The sequence below is a fragment of the Elaeis guineensis genome, chromosome 8, assembly GCF_000442705.2.
Source record: "Elaeis guineensis isolate ETL-2024a chromosome 8, EG11, whole genome shotgun sequence".
Classification (NCBI taxonomy): Eukaryota; Viridiplantae; Streptophyta; class Magnoliopsida; order Arecales; family Arecaceae; genus Elaeis; species Elaeis guineensis.
In genome coordinates, this window is record NC_026000.2 from 7,979,573 (window position 1) to 8,003,012 (window position 23,440).

General features: G+C 34.9%; 1 protein-coding gene across 5 annotated transcripts in view; it reads left to right on the top strand.

Annotated features, from left to right (window-relative positions):
- The window catches only part of LOC105050443 (protein NUCLEOLAR FACTOR 1), a 32,300-nt gene that overhangs the window by 930 nt on the left and 7,930 nt on the right, over positions 1 to 23,440 (top strand). For all 5 annotated transcript variants that reach the window (XR_012143165.1, XR_002165359.3, XR_002165360.3 and 2 more), the window contains 18 exons: positions 558 to 713; positions 1,148 to 1,280; positions 6,777 to 6,871; positions 8,691 to 8,877; positions 9,212 to 9,356; positions 9,753 to 9,876; positions 10,825 to 10,925; positions 11,052 to 11,183; positions 12,486 to 12,566; positions 13,958 to 14,136; positions 16,036 to 16,108; positions 16,542 to 16,601; positions 16,713 to 16,751; positions 16,843 to 16,931; positions 18,146 to 18,210; positions 21,133 to 21,179; positions 21,243 to 21,302; positions 21,708 to 21,779. Coding sequence is in view for 2 of the 5 variants with exons in the window: in XM_019852426.3 (XP_019707985.1) it covers positions 558 to 713; positions 1,148 to 1,280; positions 6,777 to 6,871; positions 8,691 to 8,877; positions 9,212 to 9,356; positions 9,753 to 9,876; positions 10,825 to 10,925; positions 11,052 to 11,183; positions 12,486 to 12,566; positions 13,958 to 14,136; positions 16,036 to 16,108; positions 16,542 to 16,601; positions 16,713 to 16,751; positions 16,843 to 16,931; positions 18,146 to 18,210; positions 21,133 to 21,179; positions 21,243 to 21,302; positions 21,708 to 21,779 (1,838 nt within the window). In the remaining 3 variants the exon portion in view is untranslated. The remainder of the gene's footprint in view (positions 1 to 557; positions 714 to 1,147; positions 1,281 to 6,776; positions 6,872 to 8,690; positions 8,878 to 9,211; positions 9,357 to 9,752; positions 9,877 to 10,824; positions 10,926 to 11,051; positions 11,184 to 12,485; positions 12,567 to 13,957; positions 14,137 to 16,035; positions 16,109 to 16,541; positions 16,602 to 16,712; positions 16,752 to 16,842; positions 16,932 to 18,145; positions 18,211 to 21,132; positions 21,180 to 21,242; positions 21,303 to 21,707; positions 21,780 to 23,440) is intronic.

Consider the following 23,440-nt stretch of genomic DNA (forward strand, 5'->3'; position numbering starts at 1 on the left):
CTCCGTTCGTACCCGTGTGAAAGACTTGGAGGTCGCTTTCTTTCGCACCTTACTTTTGTCGAATGCTTCTTGAATCTTGATTAATTTGGAGCAACAGAGCTCCTCAAATCTGCAAACAATTTTCTTTGCTTGGAATAACAAAATCTTGGCAAAATAGTTCCTGTGAGTTCCGATTTTTCGTTTCAAATCTTTTTTGTTTTATTCTTTTCTTGCTGTCTCTAAGATTAGGTGTGGCAATTTCGCTATTGCTTTTTAATTTTGCATCGGTTCTGGAAAAAAGTGATTTAGGGTTAGACGAATAGTATTTGCGGGTTTTTATTAGTTTTTTATTTTCTTGAACTAACGCCGTTTATTAATTTATAAATCCAGGCTTACAAATTTTTTTTGTTTTGTTTTTTGATTCAAGAAAATTACAAATCGTAGCTCAAAGAAATCTCGTTCTGCTAGCTTATTACAGAGCTTTTGTGCTATAATATGATGTGTTACTTTGATTACATATTATGGAATGACATGGACAGCGCAGATTTTAGACTGATAGATCACAAACCTTGTTGCAGGGCTGAAGAGGTTGAAAACACAAAAAACGACCAAAGCTGTGGAGCAGCGAATGAAGAAGTCTTTTAATGACAAGCCAGAAATGACCAAAGCTGCAAAGCAGCCAAGAAAGAAGTCTTTTGATGATAAAGTAGCGAATGATTCATTGCTGACTTCAGGTGTGGATATACTTGTTTATTTATTTGTCTATCTCTAGATATTTGTCTCATATGTTTTACTTGCTCAAAGTTTGCGGAACACTCTTTACTCCTTAATGTCAAAGTTGCCCGAGTATATAATACTCTAAAAAGAAACTATATCTTTAGAATCAGTAACCAAATAATGGCCAATCAAATCAAATTGACAAAATTATAGATGGTTTCAAGATGCTTGAAACATTGAATAGCTTATGTTAGGACCATAAGATAGCATCATTAACAAGTTGCCACATCTATCTTGAATGTTTTGCTATCATTTGCAATTATGCAGACTGGAAATATTTTGTCACCCCTCGATATTTGAGAAAGAAATAGCAGAATCTTGATATGTGCATTACCTTATGCCACTTTTAGTATTGTACCACTCAATTTAACCTATGTGAAATTCAATATAGGACATTCTCTCAAAGAACTTTCAAATAGCGTCGATCAAGAGGAAGATGTTTTTAGGGAACCTTCAGTGTTCGACAACTTATTAAACGCACTGGAATCTGGTAGTGAGAAACTTGCTACCTTGTCCAGAAAGAGGTGAGTTATTGTTTGTTGGCTATGAGTTTTTTTTTGTTGCTTCTATTTTTGGCAACTGTATAATTTCTCATGCACTTCAACAATTCAAGGCATCTTTTCTGCTTTTGAAAGACCTATATATCTTTTAATAACTTGCAGGCATTCTGGCAGGTAGCTGTATATTGACTTCCCACTTCATTATGGACTACATGCTATATATTTTAGATGCCACATTAGTGATTCATTTTTTCCATACAACCTCCATTCATTTGAATGAATTCATGTTATATAATGAGTTCTCAATGTTTAAATCAATCAACAAGGAAACACTCTATTTCTACCAGTAACTAAAGGTTCCAAAATTACATAAGTTAGATTCAAGTTTTCCATTGAAACTGAACCTTTCTAGACCAAGCTCATTTATGAAAAATATTTTTGAGGGCTAGCTGGCACTTAAAAAGTAATTTTTCTGCTAGAGTGTTAGTTGTTGCATATTGTTTCGGGATTGATTAACTATAGATCTACCTTAGAACTTTGTTTTTTTATTGCGTCAACCATCAAGAGGGAACATAGATAGCCCATTTCATAGCTTGAAGGAAGCGCAAAAAATAAAAAATATGAACACAAAATACCTCATTTCTCAAGGATTTGGTGCCACTCTATCTATCTCATTAATTTTGTATTCCAAATGCCTGTGATAATGTTTATTTTTTGCGTGTGGAAGGTCAAGAATTTTTTTTCCTTTTAATTTTACATTTTACTATTACTAATCTATAATTTTGATGGCAGTCTTGAAAATATTTTTCTTGTTTCTGTTCTCTTATTTTTGGAATATATTTTTTTTCTCTTTTGGTTCCCTTTATTCTACATGTCAATAAGTGATTTGTTTGTTTACTGTAATAATTGTATAAACATGAACTCCAATTCTTATTTGTCAAACAGAGGCATTTATCTAATTTTATTTGGAGCCTCTTTCATTGAGGCTCCACTTAAATCAATGGGATTGCACTTGTGAGGCAATCTTGTAATGTATGAGCCAAGACTCTAGCCCAGTACAAAAATAATAATGGAATGTAAGTTCCCTGTTACTGGGAACAAACAATCTTTATCCCTGTTCATCTTATATTGATGTAGAAAATTATGATGCTAGTAACATTGGAAAATTGGCTTACTATATATATATATATATATAATTGTATACTTTCTGAATTTGTGGTCTCTCATCCAACAACTTCTGTATTTAATGAGTAAATTTATAACTGAATATCTGTGAATAATTGAGTGATTAGAGTACTAGAAAGAACTTGGGTTTCAAGATAAGTTCGAAAGAAGTGAAGAAACATATTACTTATTAGATTATCATTGTGTGTGAACTTGGGTTTCAGGATAAGTTCAGAAGAAGTGAAGAAACACATTAGATTATCATTGTGTGTGAAATATTTTAGGTGCTTGTTTTTCAACCTTCTTATATCACCTAAATTCAACATGTAATTTTCTTCCTGTTGATTCAACTATGTTTTTGCTTCAAGATGATTGTTATTTGTGTTGTAAAATAACTTTATAAAAATCAATGTGTGGACAAACTTTGGTAATGTAATAGTTATTGTAATCAAAACTGTCTATTTCACTAAAGATGACCTAATCGAGAGATAGAACTTCAACTAGAATATGTACAATACTCAAATGTGATTCAATTCCTGCACTAAACTAATGTACTATGTCATTGTCAATAATAATGTATATTTGAGTTTAACTAAAAAATGAAGATAAAGGCTGGGATGTAACATATTAAGTGGTTGATAAGTTTTATTTCTATAATTTTGTGCTGCAGAGAAATGAATGATGGAATTATATCTGATACATAAAGCTGATTCAAAATTATGTGAGGTAAAAATTAGTAGGTCAAGAGTAAAACAATAAAATCAAGAACTTATCTTTGAAAGTCTGATTGCTTAAGTATGTACATGAATTTATGCAGTCAAGATTCCTTAGAATGAGATTCCAACTTAGCATCCTTTGAGATTTTGAGAAGAGTTGCTCTTTTGAGAGCATAGTACGATGAAAGTTATAAGCTATGTTTGAATGGATGTGATGAACACTTTATACTCATCTCCAAGGCCTGCCACTGTATAGCAGACCTTGTCTTGCCCATCGATTGGATGTTTGAAGCATCAGCATGCTTGCTTTAGGTATGGCCAATGCAAAGCAGGGCAAAAATCATGCAACTTTTGCCTAAAACTTGTGTTATAAGATACTTTTAAGAGCTTGGGATTCTTTAAATTCGAGCATGTCTTTAAAACTTGATCACCTATATGATTAATAGTTATCCAATTATAAAAAGTTACTTAAAAAAAAAGTCAAAGGAAAATGTTCTAACATCTTTATCTGCATTTTAACTCGATCTTTTTCTCATATTATCCATAAAGGAGGGCAGTGATGTCAAAGGTGCCAAAAGGTGTGCCTCGGGCGCTCGGATGAGGCGTCAGAAGGGATTATTGCCCCTTGATGCTTCAGGCGATGCCCCTTCAGTCAGGCGCACGCCTTTGGCGCCTTTTAGGGCCTTTCTCAGTGAGGCAAGGTGCTTGCCTTTGGCACCTCAGTGAACTCTACGATTATTTTTTTTAATGCTCAAAAGTATAAAAAACCTAAAAGGCCACCCATTTAACTTCTCAGCTTTATTACTAATAGGGAGTAAAGTGGTTAATTAGTATGGAAAAGTTAGTTTTGAAGAGATAGAAGCTGATTCAGATGAGACAAAAGATGTTGAAGGATATAAATCCAATGGAGGAGAAGAATGTGAAAGTGATGATAATTAGGGAAGTGGAACTGAATCTGATGATTCTATTGATGAATTTTAGGCTTTATGGCTGTTTATTTTTTTTGTTTTATTTATATGATTCCATTTTAGGATTGTTTATGTTTTTTGTTTTATTTATGAGACTTCATTGATAAACTTTAGGGCTTGTTATGTTTTCTGTTTCATTCATAAATTTAGAGCTATCTATGGCTTGTTATCATATGCTTTATCTTGAACTAGTTGAGCATTTTGCTGTTTTATATATGTTTTATGCTTAAATTGTTAATTATATGGTAATTCATGTTACAATAGTTATCTCTAGTTGTTATTTATTTATACATCATATTTTTTGTTTTTTTTTTCTAATTTTAGCGTCTTATTTTACTTAGGCGAGCGCTTTTCTAGTGCTTCTCGCCTCAAGGCGCTAGACCCCGCAAGCGCCTTAAGGGTGCCTTTCGCCTTTGACTACTTTGAAGGAGAGTGAGATTCTCTATTAGGGGTTCGGAATTTTTTGGTTAAAGAATTAACTTTAGTTCCACTAAAATTGAACTATTAATCTCAAAGCAAGCTGATATGTTATGCACTTATGCTACAAGTAGATCTAATCCAAGTTTATGATGGAGCTTTCTCAATATAAAGCTAAAACTAAAAAGAAATTCAAGTGCAAAAAGTAAAGGTGAATGTGGAGATGGGTGAGCTTGTGGATGGGGGGGGAAGTGGTGGCTTGATGGAATGGTTTAGTAGAAGTCAATAAAATTACTGTTTCCAGATGAATTTGGGCCTACGGAGAATAGGGGAGCCCTGTTCTAGGGCCAATGGAGGAAAGAGGAGAGGTTGTTATGCAGAAACAGAGTCCAAAAGAGTTGAGGGTTTTATCTTGGTTGAGGATTTTCATGGTGATGACGAGCTGGGGTAGCGGACTTGGTCAGGTGGGTGGGGAAAGGATGACACAGAGGATACAGGACAAATGGATACTATGCCATTGTGGAATTTTGATGGGATGGATGCCATTGGCTCTCTTGTATAGTTGAGAAGCAGCTTGACTGTTTAATTCTTTTTTTTTATTGTTTTTATGATGGTTGAAGTTTATCCCCTTGGATTCTATAACTGCTACATGAGCATCATCTAATGGATTTAATCAGATTCAAGGGCAATGAGTCAAAACTCTCGAAGGGCCTATAGGAGAGAATACAGGAGCTCTGTTCTTGGGTCAGTGGAGGAAAAGGGAGAGGCTGTTATGCAGAAGCAAGAGTCCAAAAGAGTTGAAAGGTATTGGGCTGGTTGAGGGTTGTCGTTGTGATCAGCAGCTGGGGTAGTGGATTGGGTCGGGTGGGAGGGGAAATGATGACACAAAGCGGAAAGAGGAAAATGGAGATTGTGCCATTTTGGAATTTTGAGGGAAGGAGATAGGAGATAGTGATGGATGCCATCTGCTTTATTGTATAGTTAAAGAGGAGCTCGGCTGTTTCTTTCTTTATTTTTTATATTAAGATTTGCTATCTTGGTACTGGACCTCGTATCAATAAAATCCCACTGTAATGTCGGTACATGGTACGGTACGATGCGGTAATGTCGGTATGGGGCAGTATGGGGTACTGGTATGGTGCTAGTATGGTATGCTACCCCCCATACGGTCCGGTACGGAGCGGTATGGCAAATCATTTTATATTGGTCGAAGTCTATCCTCTTGGATTCTGTAACTGCTACATGAGCATGATCTAGTTGATTTAATCAGTTTTAAGGGTGATTAGTCAAAACTCTAAGAAATTAGCAGAACTAGGAAAGGTATATCTGAATATTGTTATTGAAGATAATTCTGTTGCCTTTCATGATTGAAAGTACTATATAATGCATGGTTTTTGGGAATATCCTTCCTATATTGTGAAGCAGTTAATTATAAACCAGCATGGGAAATATTTTTTCCATGTTACCTGTCATAAATCATAAAGTTGCTTTATTTCATATAAGGGTTTGCTTGGTTGTTAGGAAAACTGTTTGGAAGACCTATCTGGATTTTCATTTGTTCGTCTCAATCAAAAAATGACTTAATTCGGAAATTGTGTTTCTTAATGTTTGGAAGACATTTTTCTTGCCCTGGGAAGATTATAATTTTTATCTTCCTTTCCTTTTTGTTTCCTTGCAAGCGAACAAACCCTAAGGAATGGTCCTTATTTTGCCATCATGAAACTAGGTAGTTATTAATTGACACATAATTTCAAACTCTTTTGTTCTGTAACTAGAAGATGGACATATGCAATGCATGTCATGGCAAAAACAAAAAGAGAAAAAAATAAATAAGTTAAAATGACATCCATTCTATATGATAATGAACATTTTATGCAATTAAAAATAATTTTCATTAGTATTTTTGATAGTTGCATATAAAACTTATGTGAAAGTAAGCTTTATAAATTTAAATGAAATGTTAACCACATCTTAATGTTAATGATCGCTCTAGATGGTAAATGTTAAACAAAGCAATTTGAGTATGCATTTTGGTCAGGTAACTTAATAATGTGTTTGCTTGATCCTGTATAACACATACTTTATCATGTCAATATTGATTTTTTCTGATTTTTCTTATCATTTTTTAGGATATTTGCCTATGTATTTGTAGCTTATCAAACTTATCAAACATTTTCCATCTTCCATCAATGTGCAAAATATATGCTCGCATAAACTGTAGTTTATGATGATTAGCTAAAGTTTGCTCTATGCAGGCAACGAGAACAAGAGGGTAGAAGTGATAGCGAGGAAGAGGAGATTGTCACATTTGGGTCCACTAGTTTGTCTGAAGAGGAAGATGTTGACACAGGTGGGATGGTGTATCTACATGCTGTATTGCTAAGTCTTTTTTTCTTTTTCATTTCTTTAGTGGTCATATGTTTTTCTCTATATCTGCACTTACAATATCTATATTCACCTACATATCTATGCATATAGAAAATGATGGTTAGGTGGAAGGTAGATGTGACTATAAGAAACAAGTCTCTTCTATTTTTGGCTTTTTGAATTGCTCTTCAACCATTCTTATTAATTGTTAGTTTGTTACCCTTGGTGTCACTGCTTGCTTTTCTGATTTCTTTTTGGTATATGATTTACATATTATTATCTCTCTCTGTGTGCATGCACGTGTGTCCTTGTGTGTTTGCCTTACATGCATGCAACATGCACTAGAAAGCTCTAACATTTAGATGATCATTTGTTAATATTTGCTAATTTGTCAAATTTTCAGAGTACTTGGTTGAATCTCTGGGTATGTTATGCTCACCAATTGTTATGTCACTCTAGCAAAGTGAAAGCTAACTTATGAAAACTGATGTTTTAATTGAACTTAGCACTTTGTAAATATCAAGATTTGCATTATCATGAAGAGTATGGTGCACTGGCTAGCAACTAATTGAACACATTACCTATAAAAGTAAAAAAAATATTGAAGGCAATTGCTGCTTTTCTTGGAATGATATTATCCTTTTAATGCCTTTGAATTGGCCTTTCATGTAATCATATGGACCAAGATTGTATTTGTTTTCATTTATAAGTGATAGCCTTGGAATTTAAGTTTGAATATTTTGTTTTACAATCAGTTGATTGTTGTTTGTATTTTTTTTTTCCTCCAAGCATCTGTAGAAGGAGACATTATAAGCTCTCCTATAAGCATGATCAAAAGCTTGTTACTTGATTTGGTTCTGGGTACGATAAACATGTTTAGTTTTGGCAGGTTTCGCTATGTCAGAAAATTTTTCCAATTTCAGAAATTTGGCAAACTGTAATGAAAAATGTAAGAGCATAAAGGAATTTAGGAACAGAATCAGAAAAATAGAACAATTTAAGAAAAATAAAATAGGCATCTACTAGCTTATGGAGCTAACAGCATTCCGTTCTATATATATGCACCTATAAATATTATATATGCACACATATATATATGTATTAATATGTATGTGTGTGTGTGTGTATATGATTGTTTGTATATATAGTGGTTGCATTGAGCCAAACACATTAAGTACTTTCCTAGAATATGTTTCACTCACATGACATCGGTTCACACAAATTTAATGAAACAGAGGTTTGTTGAGTATGCAATTCAGTTTTTAATTCCTTTAGGCTTGCATTGTTTACTGAGAAATTTATATTTCTGTAGCATGGGGGGAATTTGAGTGGGAGCTGCAATAAGTTTGGATGGCAGAAGTAGAAAACTTTATGTCATCAATTTTCAATTGGCATAGGTAATAGAATTTCAAGAGGGTACTGAAACATGGTATATAAATTGCTACTCAAACAGTATAATTTAGGGATCCTTTATCAATTTGGTGTTCAGTGATTTTAATGGTGGACCAACAAATTATTCAGTGGTCTGATTCTTACATTTAACTCGTGGGGCCATGCAAATATCTAAATGAGAACAGGAGGCTGGTTGTTTAAGTGAACTCACACCTATGTAATTGAGGTTTTATTGAGATGGCACTTTTATGAATTGGGGTTTTTGTGGAACTTCTTTTGGATATTTTCCCCGTCCTTCAGTGTCGGACATTGTTTGTTTTTATGTGAATGCACAAGAACCTTATTTGCTTATTCTTGCTTTTTTAGTTATCTAAAGCTCAAATTGGAACCTTTCTTCTTCTCACTTTTAGGTTCAGCTAGTGAATCTAGTTTGGGAGATGCTGAAGAAGATGATCTAGGAGAGCATGGGCCTGCTGATATGTTGGAGCAGACTGAGGAAGATGAAACTGGAGATGAGGATGGAACCTCTGATGCCAGTGATTCTCAGGACTTGGAGAACAGCAGCCAGACTGTTTTTGATGAACCAGAGAGCACAAGGTTGTACTGTCTTTCAGCCATGTTTATTAATCATATGTGGGGATGTTTGTATGGCTTTAAGGATTCATGCTCTGTTTTCTACCGTAGGAATCTTTATATTCTTTATTGTCCATAAAACATAAGGTGTAAATTATATGATTAATGCCTTTTACTGTCAAAGTGGTCTTTGAGCCCAAACAGCCATATCTTGCAATATGATTTAGGATGTCATGTTCTTGGCTTAATGTATCTCCATATATGTATGAGGACAACTAATTTTGCATTTGCTCTCTTTGTTTATTGCTTTATATGTATGCTTGACTTTAAAGGTAAAGTGACAGTTGGCTCCATGCAGCTCTTTTCATCGTCACTTGGGGCATATCTTAACAAATGAAGAGGTTGACGAATTGATGAAAAAGAAATGGAAATTTACATGGGAGTTGCCTGCGATTAGCATGCCGATGTCGAGGTGGGCTGGAACAGGAGAACAAGTTTCCATGGTATTTTCTTAGTTTACCTTCTGGGTATTGCACCAATGAATCATATAAATAATAATACTATATAACATGCATTTTTATCACATTCTGCTTCAGCAATTTAATATTTTCTTTTCTCTATCTGTGGCACCATCTTAGTCATCTGTCATAAATATCAGGAATTTTGTTCATTGACTGGTTGCCATTCTCATCTTGCTCGTTGGCATCTGGAATTCTTAAAAATTGTTGTTTGTAGTGTAGTTTTCATCTCCCTTGGGATATGAAACAGAGATGTTTGATCTGTTGGTGTGACTCTTTCAAGCTAATGTGGTATTCTTATTACTGCTGAAACTACTATGATTAATATTAACTCTATACCTTGAGGATTTTAACCCATAGTTTGTTTTTCTTAATTTGTAGGAAACTAACAATGATCAGAATTATGGGCTTATGCAAAAATTGTATAACCATTGGCTTGATATTTATAAAACTTCGGGATTCCGTGACTTTGATTCATCCAGACAGAGATTCTTCTTCTCACTATGTAAGTACACTTTTCTTGTTCTTTCATGTTAGCTGCACACATGAGCTCTCTATCTCTCTCTCTCTCTGTCTCTCATATATCTTTTTCAGTGTACATGAATGCTATGCTCTTTGTCTGGAGGACTTTTTTTTTTTTTTTTTGGGAAGATTATCTCTTCATAAATCCCACTTTGTTCACTCAAATTACCTCGTGCCATTTTGTTGTTCTCTTGGACATTCTAAAGCTTTTGCTGATTACGTGGAAATTATACTAAGCCATAACTTGGCGCAAAGTTTATATACTAAAGTAAATGGTTGAGAAAAACAAACTCACATTCCCGTCCATTATGGCGGGTGGTTCAGTAAGTTTAAGAATCATACTTTTTGAAGGAAAAGAATATATTGAAAAATGTCTTTTTTAATGCTAAGGGTTGGTTGACTTTGGTTACGGGCTGATGTGCATTTTTGGTGTGCATGGTGGTGTGCTTGATTTGTGTTCTGAAGGATAAGGCAGCCTGTTGTCTTCTTTGCCCCAAATGGAACCCATACATGCAGTTAATCCTTGCTTTACACTTGTACTGCTCTTTTTCCTAGTTTAATAATATAAATTGCTTTGCTTGTGGACAAGTACACTAAGATTAACTTGTGAAGGGTTTAGTTTGGAATCTAGATTGGATAAGTGCATATTGATGCCACTACTACCACCACTTCATCTGCCACCATGCATGTAACCAGATCAACCAGTTAAACAATTTTTAAATTAACCTAAAATTTAGTAGAATTCTTAAATCCAAAGTTAATCTTATGTATTAACAGATTTTTTCAGTCAAAGCAACAATTTGTTTTGGTTAAATTTCACTATTTCCATTGTCTGGCTATGTTATATGCATTTTGTTGCGTGAGAAGTTAATAGGGTTTTGCCTTGTCGGAAAGCATGCGAATTTTTCTTGCTTGTTTGTATTTATTGCAGGCAGTAGTTATCGAGATATATTGCATTGCAACAAGAAACCATTTTATCTCAAAGGCAATGAAGAGGATTCAAGTATCATGGATGCATATATTATGCATGCTGTACGTGCAGATCTATTGTCATTATCTTGTTTCTGTAAAAACATTCTTGCATTGCTATCACTAAGAGTTAAAATAATGTAAGTTGTAAGTTGAATTGAGTCATGAGTTATATATATTCTTTCACAGATAAATCATGTTTATAGGACGAGAGATCTTGTGATCAAGAATGATGCAAAACTGGCCAAGCATCAAGAAGGTAATAAAGAGGAGGTTCTTTGTGGTGGCACATTCCTAGATCAAGGTTTTACTCGCCCGAAGGTAATGATGAAAGATCTTTATTAAATGTGGTGAAATTCTTATGAATTTCTATGCTTCTATTTGTTTAACGAAAAGCTTTGTAAATGCATTTCCATTTTATTAGTAAACTATTTTTAATACTGCACATATTTAGTTTTGCAGAACTTTGTTGTCATTGTTTCTTGCATGTCATAAATTGATTAAACTATGTTTAGTGTTGCTGTTCATCCATCTTTAGTTGGCATTCCTGTTCATCAGATAACAATTTTTCATATGTTATGTGTGTCATCTTGGTATTCATTGTTCTTTATTAAGTTGGATCGGAGACCAGTATTGTGACTACCTGTTTGTGAGGTCACAAAGTTAGCGTAAGAGATTAAGTTACCAAGAGCATATAATGATTGTGGGCCTCTGGAGGAAGTTCAAAAGTATCGGTGGTGTAAAAGATCAAGTGTGTGAGACAAAAATCAGACATGTGGAAATGTTGACCACTTGAGATATGGTTATGATTAATTATGTAATATTGTTCCCGAATGTCAAAAAACTTGCTAGTAATCATGGTACAAATTGGGACTTGGTCTATGTAGCTCAGTTGTGACCTGACTCTAGCTAAGGAACATTTAATTATGATATGGAGCAATGGTATCTGGAGTGATGATGGAGGAAAGGATCAACATGATCACTACAAGCTTATAATCGAACTCTCCTGCTGTGTATAAGTAATATGGTTGTGTGAATCTGGCTGATGGCCTACCTAATTTGTCTGTTTTGACATTATGCAGATGCAAGACACATCAAACTTTCCCAACGCATTGGTGTCCTAGATGATTGACCATTTTGCGAGTTAATTTAAAAGGAAGATAATATAGTATTAATTTGATTGACATGTGTAGCTAAGTAGGAAGAATTTGTTATGTCATAAAACTATTCGTCTTTTGTTATGGAACTGGCTCTTCTGTATTGATATTAGGATTGTTTAATGTCATTATTCAGGAGCTTAAGTTTCATATCATGATTTACCTTTTTTGTATGCCTTTACTCTTATGTACTTCATCACCTTTCTGTAGAGGATAGTTGTCTTATTACACATGATTTGATGGCATTCTATGAGATGTGAAAATAGTAGAATCAACTATGAGTAATTTACTGAGCATTGTGATTCATTTCTTTGTACAAATATATATATTTTAGTTTTGAGTTCCACAGATAAAAAATTTAGCTGCCTTCTACTTATACCTTTTTGGTTTGAATGTGACTTTATTTTTTTTCCTTCTCTCCTTTTTATAAATAGTGACTGTATTGATTATGCTTGGACATGCATAGGTTCTGTTCATATTGCCCCTTGGAAGCATTGCACTACGTGTTGTGAAGAGGCTAATCCAACTTACTCCAATATCAAACAAAGTATGCCTTATCCTTGCTCTTGTGGTGCTGTTTCTGCATTTTTTTTTTTTAATGTAATATAGAGACTTGTTTATGGAGATAGTTAATACTTGTTATATTCTGGTATACCAATTGGCAATTGGTATGTTATTTGTCACATAAGTTCCCCTTTTTTGTCATCTTTTAGGTAAGCAGTTACTTAAATCATTTGGTTATAGAAGGTCATCAAGTATGTGCTTAAATATGTATAATGAATGATGATCATCTGTGGATGTATTAGTATTTTTCCTCTGACTCTTTGAACAACTTATGAACTTACAGTAGTGGACTTACTGATAAATAAAGCAAGATGCTGGTGTCCGCAACTTGCAGTGACATCTGATAAGTGTTTAATTTTATGAAATGCTATGCTGTACTATTCAGTTTCTGTCATTTGAATCATTTCACTGTCAAATCAAGAAACTCTGCCATCTTTTGATTATTTGTTGTATGTGGGATAAAAATTGTTCTGTCTTATTGTATATGAACATTAAGAGTGATCCCTTTCTGGTATGAGAATGTAAACCATGTAGCTACATGGTGTTAGATGCCATACTCATTCAAGTGATAAGCTTATGGTGCTGATTACCTCAAAGTTATTCCCTTTAATCACCTTGCAATTTGAATTTTTTCAGCGATGCTCCCACTAGCTTCAATTGCTTTGTCATGTATAAGATAAATGGAATGGGCTATACCTACTTCGTATTGTTTAATAAACATGAAAAGGCTATCTTTCATTATCTGAAGTTGTTATCTTGGTGTTTTATACAACATTATAATGACTTTCTCAACAATTTTGTCTCCATATCATGAGTTTATGTTCATGAATAATGGATATAAAAATAATGGCCATAATGTGCGGACTATTTTTAGCACTTTATGCTATGGAGTTATTGTTTTAATTGGTATATTTATTTGTCATGACCATTGTCATATATGTACAACTATAATTAATAATAATAATTTACTAAATATATTGTTATCATATTTTAATTACAAATTTCCATTAAAGAGTTATAAGTATTATTTAATGATTATTAACTGCTTTTATTAGACAGAATAACTTATTAGTTCAAATTCTTTTATTCAAGTACGTACACAAAGATCCACAACTGTCTCGAATGATGGATATGATCAGCAAATATTTTTATTGTTATAAAAATGGTCCTAACTTGCTGCATTGGTCTTTGGATGTGTTCTTGTAGCAACTAAACTAGCAAAAGATCCCTTTATATCTGGTACAGGCCACTTCGTTTGCTTTAATGAGTGATGTGATGAAAGATGAAATAGAGAGATCTAGTTTTTGTGTATTCTTTTCTTGGGCTTTGCTATTCTATCAATTTCTTGGTTGATGATTATATGATAATTTCTAGGCCAATGTGGAGCACATGGATCGCTTTTCTGAGGAGTTTGGAACTGGTGATGCTGAGGATGATGATGAACAGAAACATGGCAGTTCCAAATGTCAGAACCCCACAAAACCTGCAGACTTCCAAATTCTGTTCGGTGGAAACAACAATGACCACTTCATGCTGGGGATAAAGTTCACAAAGTAACTATTTCACTCCTTCATTCTATGCATGATAATTTAGTATGGCCACTATTGATATTTTGCTCTGGTGGTCATTTTTGCTTGCCTTTCTTTTTTAATAAACTTGAATCTGATCACTAGGAATAGCTGAAATCTTCAATCAAATCTTGCTATCATGTGGCACAAAGCGGCTAAGAAAAAATCTGATTGAATTTGTGATGGAATTTGAAGCAGCCATAAAAGGCATTATGCTTAATAGGAATATGTTATGAACAAGAATTTGTAAGCTGACAATAGGAACAATCTTGGTTGTTATAGTTATGGTACATATCATTAAAGTAATGCCTCCAAATATGGTTGTTTGGTTTATATGTTAATCGTTGGTTAGGAAGGCATAGAACCTGCAGATGGGGCATGCGGCTCAAGCTCTTCGTCTACTTGAAATTACTAGAGAAACCATAATAAACTAAAAGGCGACCTAGTGCACAAGGCTTCTACCATTCTAGGGTTTGGGGAGGGTCAAATGTATGCAACCTTACCCTATTGTATGGAAAGGGTGTTTCTATGTTTTGAACCTGTGATCTTCAAGTCACAAGGGAGCAACCTTCCCATTGTGCCAAAGCTAATCCTCTAAACCACAATAAATAAAAACCTTAAAATAGATGTTTTGAGGATCACAATCAAAGTGTTTTTGAGAGATGTATAGATGCATTGGCTTGGAAATCATTAGTGAGCTTCTTGAGGTTCTATGATTGGTATCGCAGCTCCAGCGCTGAGTAGAAAGATTGGCAAGGAGGGTTGCCACTGCCAATTTGTCTATCTCGAAAGTGGCTACTAAATGTTGTGTTTCATTGTGGACAAAAATAGCTTCATAAAACAAAATGGTTTTTTCTATCATTCTAACCAAACCACTTTGAAAGTGTCAGAAACCCAGGGAGATGTCGATTCAGGTTGTTGTTGTTGTTGTTTTATTATTTTTTTTTCAAAGCTCAGACTTCATTATTTCTGCGAATTATGCTATTTCTTGAGATCTTTTCCATGGTTTTGCCTTTTTCTTTTTCCTTTTTTGGTAATTTTGACCATAGTTTAATTTTGACAAAGATGACCTGTTTCACAAAGTGAGCAATAATATCCTCAGCTTCTCTACGTTGCATCTACCAAATTAACATGATAATCTTTTAGGTTTTTTAGTTTGTTTTGAATGGTGATTGAATGTTAACTATAAGTTGCTATCAGGCTGACCTTTTAAATGTGTGCTGTTGAGCATGTCTGTTTCATTATGATACAATTGCTTATTGTTGCAAACTCATCTTCATAGGAGTATTAGCATGAATTTGTGATTGTATTTTGTGTGTTGGCTTGTTCATAATGTGTTTGCATGCTATGTCATGTGAATATGGGTGCAACTTTATGATCGGCAATAAACAAGTGCTACTACCGTATGCTGTTGTACATTCTCTTGCTTCACATATAATATTTGTTACATATATATCTTTTTTTTTTTATCATGATTTGGTGGATATCCTGCTTCTACTACAGTGGAAAATCATTGTTGAGAATATAGTTGTGCTTTCTTTTTTCTCCGACAAGTAAATGTAAAAAGTTTGAAAAATGAGGAATAGCTAATCACCATCAATAGCATTTGTGAATAGTATTTAAATAAACCTACTGCTGTGCAACCATATATTTGGGACCTTTTAGTCTTCTAAGAGAGGATATAAAGTTTGTAATTACGAAACCCAGCTTGATTGATCACGTCTCTTATTGTTACCTTAGATCTAGATCTTAAAAAAATTAGCCTTTACATGAAACTTATTCATTTTAGTTGCTTGGCAAATCATTTTTGTTATTAGGGTGTTGATGAATGATAAACAGTGAAATGTGTGAAATGATTTTTTTTTGTCTTTGTTATTTTTGTAGGAGAAGCATAAAACTGTATAGCGACTTTTATTCTTCAGACATCATTGTTGCATCTCCCCTTGGATTAATCACTGTGAGTTTTTCTTTTTCTTTTTTTAATTATTCAAATACCTTTCTTCTTCAAGAACTTGTTTGCTAGCCATGCATCTTTTTTTTTTAAAAAACAAATTTTATTTTTTTTTCCTAGCATCATTGCCATTGTTCCTTTTTTTCCTTATACACTCCCCTTATTCCAAAAGGCTGTATTGCAGCTGGAGTACAGCATATATCTGCAATACTTGTAAGCGATACAAATTAATAAGCAATGGATTTAGTTGAGTTAATAATGCACAATACTGTTTCCTTCAAGTTCATTTGGTTTCTGTGATTTTATATTTTCAATGGCTGTGCTATGGGTGCAGATTATTTCTTTCAGTTATTTTTACTTCTACAAAATACTAATGCAACTGTATACAAATCACATCACTGATTTTTAATTTGTATAACTCATTTTTGATTTTTGTCAGAAAATTGGGGAGGCTGAGGTTGAAAAGGAAAAAGATGTAGATTATCTCTCCTCAATAGAAGTATGCAACTCTTGATTATATGTTTGATTCAATTTATATTACTCTTTTTTTTAGAAAAAAAATCTTTCATTACCAAAAGAATTAAACTTATTACCCTGTTGATGTGAGCAGGTAGTAATTATTGATCATACGGATGTGATAGCCATGCAGGTATAGCAAATCTGCTAAATCTTTCCATTTTTAATTTTTCATTTTAATAATACAAGGCATCAATTTTTGACATGCTTTGGCCAACTTGCAGAACTGGTCCCATGTAAATACTCTCGCTGAACAACTGAATCGCATGCCATCTAAACAACATGGAACTGATATGATGCGCATTAGGCAGTGGTAGGTTTTGATGTATTAATACTTGATTATTCAGAAACTTAGATCATCTATTTTTTCTGTGTTCTCTACAAATTAGAGTAGAGGGGGATTACTTGAAACTAGTATTTGCCATACCGTGCCGAACTGGCCGGTACACCTCGTATTGTACCGGATCGGTGGGGAACCGGCATGATTCGGATGGTAAATTCGATACAGCGGCGGTACGAAAGGAAAAAAAAGTGAGAAAGAGAGAGAGGAGGAGAGGGAGGGAGGTGGGAGTCGCCGGAGGCCGGCTGTGGCCGTCGGAGGGCTTCTGAGCCCCGTATCGCCCGATAGGGCTTTCAAGAGAGTGAGAAAGAGAGAGAGAGCGCTCAGGGGGGGAAGGGACCTACCGGACGGATGGCGCCTCCATCGCGAGGCCTCCGGTGGCCGGCGAGCCGACGATGATGGCCTGAGGGTGGTCGAGCGGGCGGAGTTCCTCCGCGGCTCCGCCCCCTTCTTCTTTTTTGAAACAGACGGTCGTCTGTTTCGATTTTTTTTTTTTTGTTTTAAACTCATGAAGTCGGCAATTGGGTTGCCGACTTAAGAGATTTTTAAAAAAAAAACAAAAATCATGAAGCCGGCAAACTATCTGCCGGTTTCACTTAAAACTATCTTTTTGAAAAAAACTCGTGAAACAGGGGCGTCGCCCCTGTTTCACGTCCGCGGCGCCGCGCGTACGGACTGCGCCCTCCGGCGGCCCCACCGGCTCCTTCCCCTCCCTCTTTTTCTTTCTTCCTTCTCTCTCTCTAATTCTCTCTCTTTCTCTCTTTTTCTTCTTCCGGTTCGGGTCCGCTTGCCTTCGTCGGTTAGATACGGTACAAAATCGTACCGAACTGTACCGGTATTGGCCGGCGGTACCGGTTCAGCATACCTTGCTTGAAACCCTTGCGGGCTCACTGGTAGATTACCACAAGACAGTTAAAGAAAAAGGTTGCATTTTTCTTGATTCTTTGTTTACCTTGTACTTCCCTTTGTTCATCAAAATTTTTACTTACACATCACAGTATAAAAGAAATTACATTTTTATTAGGTTCACATGATTTACTAATGATTTACCTTTGTTTTACTGATTGCTTGGACAAGATGCAGCTCAATTCAATCCAAAGAGAGAACATATCTGCTATAATAATGATGTCCACTTTCGTCAATGAAGACTGTAATATAGCTTTTTCCTCACTTCTTTTCATTCTCAGGTATTTGGGTGGGCATGCACGCTTTTATCGACAAACAATTATCTTAGGTTCTTTTCTTAATCCAGGTATTTGAATTCATGACTTCTCAATTAAGTAAAACTATCAGTGAAATGCTTGTTATTTGGTTCTCAATATCTGGGTTTAACTGTTTGAGTTCTGTTGAAATGAAAACTAGGCAATCTGAAAAAATTACTGTTTCATTTTGTGTGTATGATAGATACAGATTATGGAGTAGATAAGGAGTGATTGCCACGTCATTAAGAATTTATTTTTCAAGGATTTTATATAGTCCATCTTTTGAGTCTCTATTGGTTTAGGATGTATTTTCAGTTTTATTTATCTCAATTTGTATTTTCTATTCAAATGCATGTTATTCAACTCATCATATCTCACCTTTGTTTTTTTATGTCCATTTTCTTATTCTTTGATAATAATATCACTATATACCCTATTTACTTGTTTCATTGTATTTTCTTTGTTCTTTTGAATGACATATGCTAAATTATGCACCAAAACCTATGGATCTGCTCCATTTCTGTTTTTTTTTTTTTTTTTTTTCACAACTTGAAAACTCCAAAACTAAGAATTCTAGAAAATCATATATAACAAACCCATTCCATCCATTTTATCATAAACCAATTATTTCACATAAAATCAACATTTTTTTTTCGCGAAGAGAATAACGAAGGATGTAGCTGTTTCAAGATCATGTTATTTTACTGGTTGATATTGCTGAAATCATGTCCTGAAATTTGAACAATTTTTTTTCATATTTGTTAATAGATATTGTTTTGCAGCTCATTTGAAGTTCTATTATAGCTAGAGGAACTTTTTGGTTGTCTGGATTTACAGAATTCTTAGCTTTTGAAGGCTGGAGCTGGACGATGGTGCTACTGAGTTAACAAAAGTAGAAGCACTGGATGGAGGAGCTGGGGGCTAAATGGAGGATTGATTTTAGAAACTTCTATGGTTGAGCATACATTTAGATACTCCGTTTATTGTAAAATTAATAAAAGATGCGGACCCAGCCTTCATAACCTTATAAGCTAAACATAAATCTTCACTATGAAGATTCCAATATGGATTCTGCTATTATGAAATTGACAGCTCGTTGAAGGTTGTTCCTGGGATTTCATATCTAATGTGTGGAAGTAGTTTTGCAAGTAGTTAAATCCCATATAATGCTTTCGAAGATGAAAGCTTATTATTTTACTCTTGTTTTTACATATCCTTAACTCCTTTTAAAAATAAGAATAATGAAAGTTTTTTGGTGGGTACAATCAAGCAAAATGTTCTACTTCTTCGCCCTTTTTTTCATTTTGTTTGAAATATAGGGCTTTGCTATAGTACTATGAGATCTTATGCAAGCATGTGTTTAGTTCTACATTAGTTGTGCATTTGGGAGATCTTAGTTACTTATGCAAGGTCAAGGACTCCAAGTTACAACTTCTAGTTAGCCTTTTGGGTGAGGTCCTAGGTTGTCGTAAATGGTATTGTAGACCACTACATTGTTACAAGGCACCATAGCATGGGTCCTTTCATGGCTGACCATGAGTCAGTCATATTTTTTTCTATTTTTTATGGGACCTTTCCTTGGTGAGGATGCTGGGGCTTAAAAGGGGAATCATATATGTTTGCATGCATTTAGTGCCACATTATTGTGTTGAGGAGGTCATGGGTATGAAGTAGAGTCAAGGACACTGATCACAACTTCTGGCTAGTCTTTTTGGGTGAAGTTCTGAGTTGTTACAGGTACCCCTACTCCCCTAGGATATCCATACATGTATGGCTGTTGCTCTTTTAAGTGATCAAAAGCTCAGATTAAATAGGAACAACCAGTTGCCAATGGACTATTCCTAGTCACCATGTTTAAGTACCGGTTACAAGCATCATATGCTTTTATAATTTTAGCTATGTTATATGGATTATTTTTGGCTATTCCACCCTCTAATATTCTGTCTTTTTCCATTTCGTCCATGAACTATTGCCAGCCATCCCAATTTTGCTTGCCTCCACCGCTCATCATAGACCTCTTCAATTTTATCTCAGGATCCACCACTTTCAGTTCCTACCCACCATCATCTAAGTTCAATCAATTGTTGCTCGATGTAATACATTGTGGCACCGCACCTGAACATGGAGAGGGCACTAGTGACGAACATGAGAATGTCCTCATGCACTCTTGAGGGATCTTTGCATTGTGAATCTGGATCTAGCAGTGGTCAAATCGGGGAAAGAAATGTGGGTAGAGGGGACAAAGCATTGCAAGTATGGGGTAGACCATGAGGAAGTTGGTGGGTAGGAGAGGAAGGCGAGGCGGCGGTAGTGTCGGGTGGTGCTGGAGGGGGGTGTCTCTTGCATAACGGGTGTGCATCTCAACAATGAGGAAACTAAAAACCAAACAAACAAGATAATGATAAAAGGACATACTTTTACTCTGATGTATGAACAATTGTAATTTGAAGCTGCCATGAGTAACATTTTATGTAAGTGCATAGATCATCCTTTTAAAAAAAATGATAGGAGGACTTGAGGGAATTATATCTATACTGATATTTGAGATTGGCACATGTTATTACTGTGCAGCCTTTGCCTCTTCACCTCCTCTATATCACGTGCGTCATTTTTTGCCTATTTGTTATCTATGTAAATAAATATTGTCTTTCTCAATTGACATTATAATAGCACCACTTGTTTGTGTGTCAGTATTCTTTGTTTTGGCTCTTTTGAAGGAAATATTGTTAATTGCTATGATTATTGATAAAGCAATTCATTGTTTCTCCAATGTATGTGCTTTTGCAGCTAATATTGGGCTAGCTTTATCTGATCAAGTGACTTATATATTTTTCTCATTTCATATAATATGTCCTTGGTGAAGAAAATCTTGTGGGTGTTTATTGGTTCTTCACCATGCTGTTAAGTAATGATTAAATAACCTTTTGCTTCTGTAATGCTTATCTTGATACCTACATTTTTTTTGGTCGCAGACATGAATGCATTATTTAACAGATTGTGTGTGAACTATAAGGGAAAGGTATGCCACCAAACTAAACTACTACAATTTTTATATTTTTTATTGATGGTCTTCCCTTTTCAGGTCAAGTTGGTGACTGAGTATAAAAGTGTTCTTCCTAAAATATTACTTGAAGTACGGCAGGTATGTTGTCTATTTAGAATATAATAAATCCAAGTCTGCCGTCTTTGTTAGTAAAAGCTCGTGTTTTGCATTATATTCTGTTGTTACGCATGCAAATGCTACTAACTTATTAGGCAAGCATGTTTCACTCCATGTGCACAAACAAGTTACAGTTGGTTTTCAGCAGTAACAATGCGCTTATGTACTTATACAGTAGTTCTAGGTTTGGTGTCAGCTCGGTGTCATGCCTTTTGTTTTGCACCACCTAGAAGTGCTGTCTTTGGTGTCCTCTCTCTCTCTCTCTCTCTCTCTCTCTCTCTCTCTCTGTGGCTCCACATAGATGCGCTATCCCTCTATACAATTAGCACCTTCTGCAAATTTCATTTTAATTCAAATCATGGATTTCTGACACTATATTCTCAACAGGTGTATGAGCGTTTTCATGCCCCTTCAATTGCTGATGTTGATGAGGCCCGCCTTGATTATTTCTGTAAGAAGGTTAGATCAGAGAGATTCTTATGCTGTGTTTAGCTTAAATCTGGCTATGAATTCTCAAAAAGACATTTAATAATTTGTTTGGATGAGTATTGTGTAGAATGGGTCCATTGTCTTCTCCAAATGGTCTCTAAATTATTGGAATATTTAAATTATACAAAGCGAGGCCAGGAAAGGAACAAGAACTTGAAAGCTAAGTAGGAAAATATTTAGGAAGTAACTATGTGATGGGTTCGCCTTTCATATAAACACGCATATTCAAGGTTTGCAAAATTGATATCTGGAACCATACTAATACTTTACTGGTTCGGCACGGTAAGGTAGGTATGGTATGGCATGCACCCCATACTAAGACATGCTTCCAACACTTTTGGCTCACTCCCAGCCATGGTACTGCCTGAAACTAGGTGTATGAGTCGGTACTGGCAGAATAGGATTATTCCACTCAGTTCAGACTGGTATGAACCGATTTGGCTTATATACCAAACCACAACTATACTAGATACAGTATGATCAATACAGGGTGGTATGATTCAGTATGGTAGACCTTGCACATATGCATGTATTTATATGTATGCATGACATATAATCCTGCAAATTGTAATGATTTTCATATTCCTTGGATATAGGAAAAATTTGGAGCTGAAGATAAAAGAATTCCCTATTTCCCCTGGATTTAAATGTCATTAATTGGAGATGTCATTCCAGAAATCACCATATTATGTAGACATACAGAACAAAACAGAAAAACCTCTGCCCTAGCTTCATGAATCCTACTTCATTTGAAGTCAAGTGACAGTTCTCAAGGGGAGAACTTTTAGAGAGACAATCCTTAATTTTTTCAGTGTATCATTCCATTCTGTATTTCATTATGGCAAGTGACACCTTGAATTTAGCTTGGCAGATTGTGTTGTATGGTTGATCCACTGCTTAATTTGCGAACTGCTATGGAATATAAAGTCAAGGCATCAATATTTGTTCTTTATTTGATGGAGAAAAGCCTTTGACGGTAAAAGTTTATATGATATACAAGATAACAGTAGTTTTTTGTCTAGTTTTTGACTTTGTTTGCCACCATAATTTCAATGTGATTTAGCCGCAGATTAGCCAAAAGCTACTGGAATTCTTATCCATTAGTTACTCTTTTTCAAGTTGCATATAATTCAGTATTTGTCAACTATGCTTTCAGGAAGGTTATTACATCCTTTTATCTTTTGAGCTTTGATATTATGCTCATATTGGCATTTCAAAATCATTGATTGTTTCTGACTGCCTAATCCTATCATGCTAGAATCATGACCAGACTTTGTTGTGGCTTCAATCAATAGTTTTCGCTTTCCTTCATGGGGGGTCTAACATCTTCACTGATATTATCATGTGCATGCTGTTAAGCTTATTCAGCTAATCAGCTTTTTCATTGCCTTTTTTTTTCCTTACTTGGAACGTTTCACCAAAGACAGAAACCTGTAAATTTAGAAATTTGTGACATATAGTAGAGTTTGCACAGCCAACTTAAATGGGTGGGATAGGATTTTAATTTTTAAGTATGCAACATGTTCTGCTTAGGGAAGAAATTCGGTCTCCCTTTCCAGTTTCCCCTATTATACTATTTTCAGAGTCTAAGCATTTTGATGACTTTGGCTACTTTGTTGAAGTTGTTATAA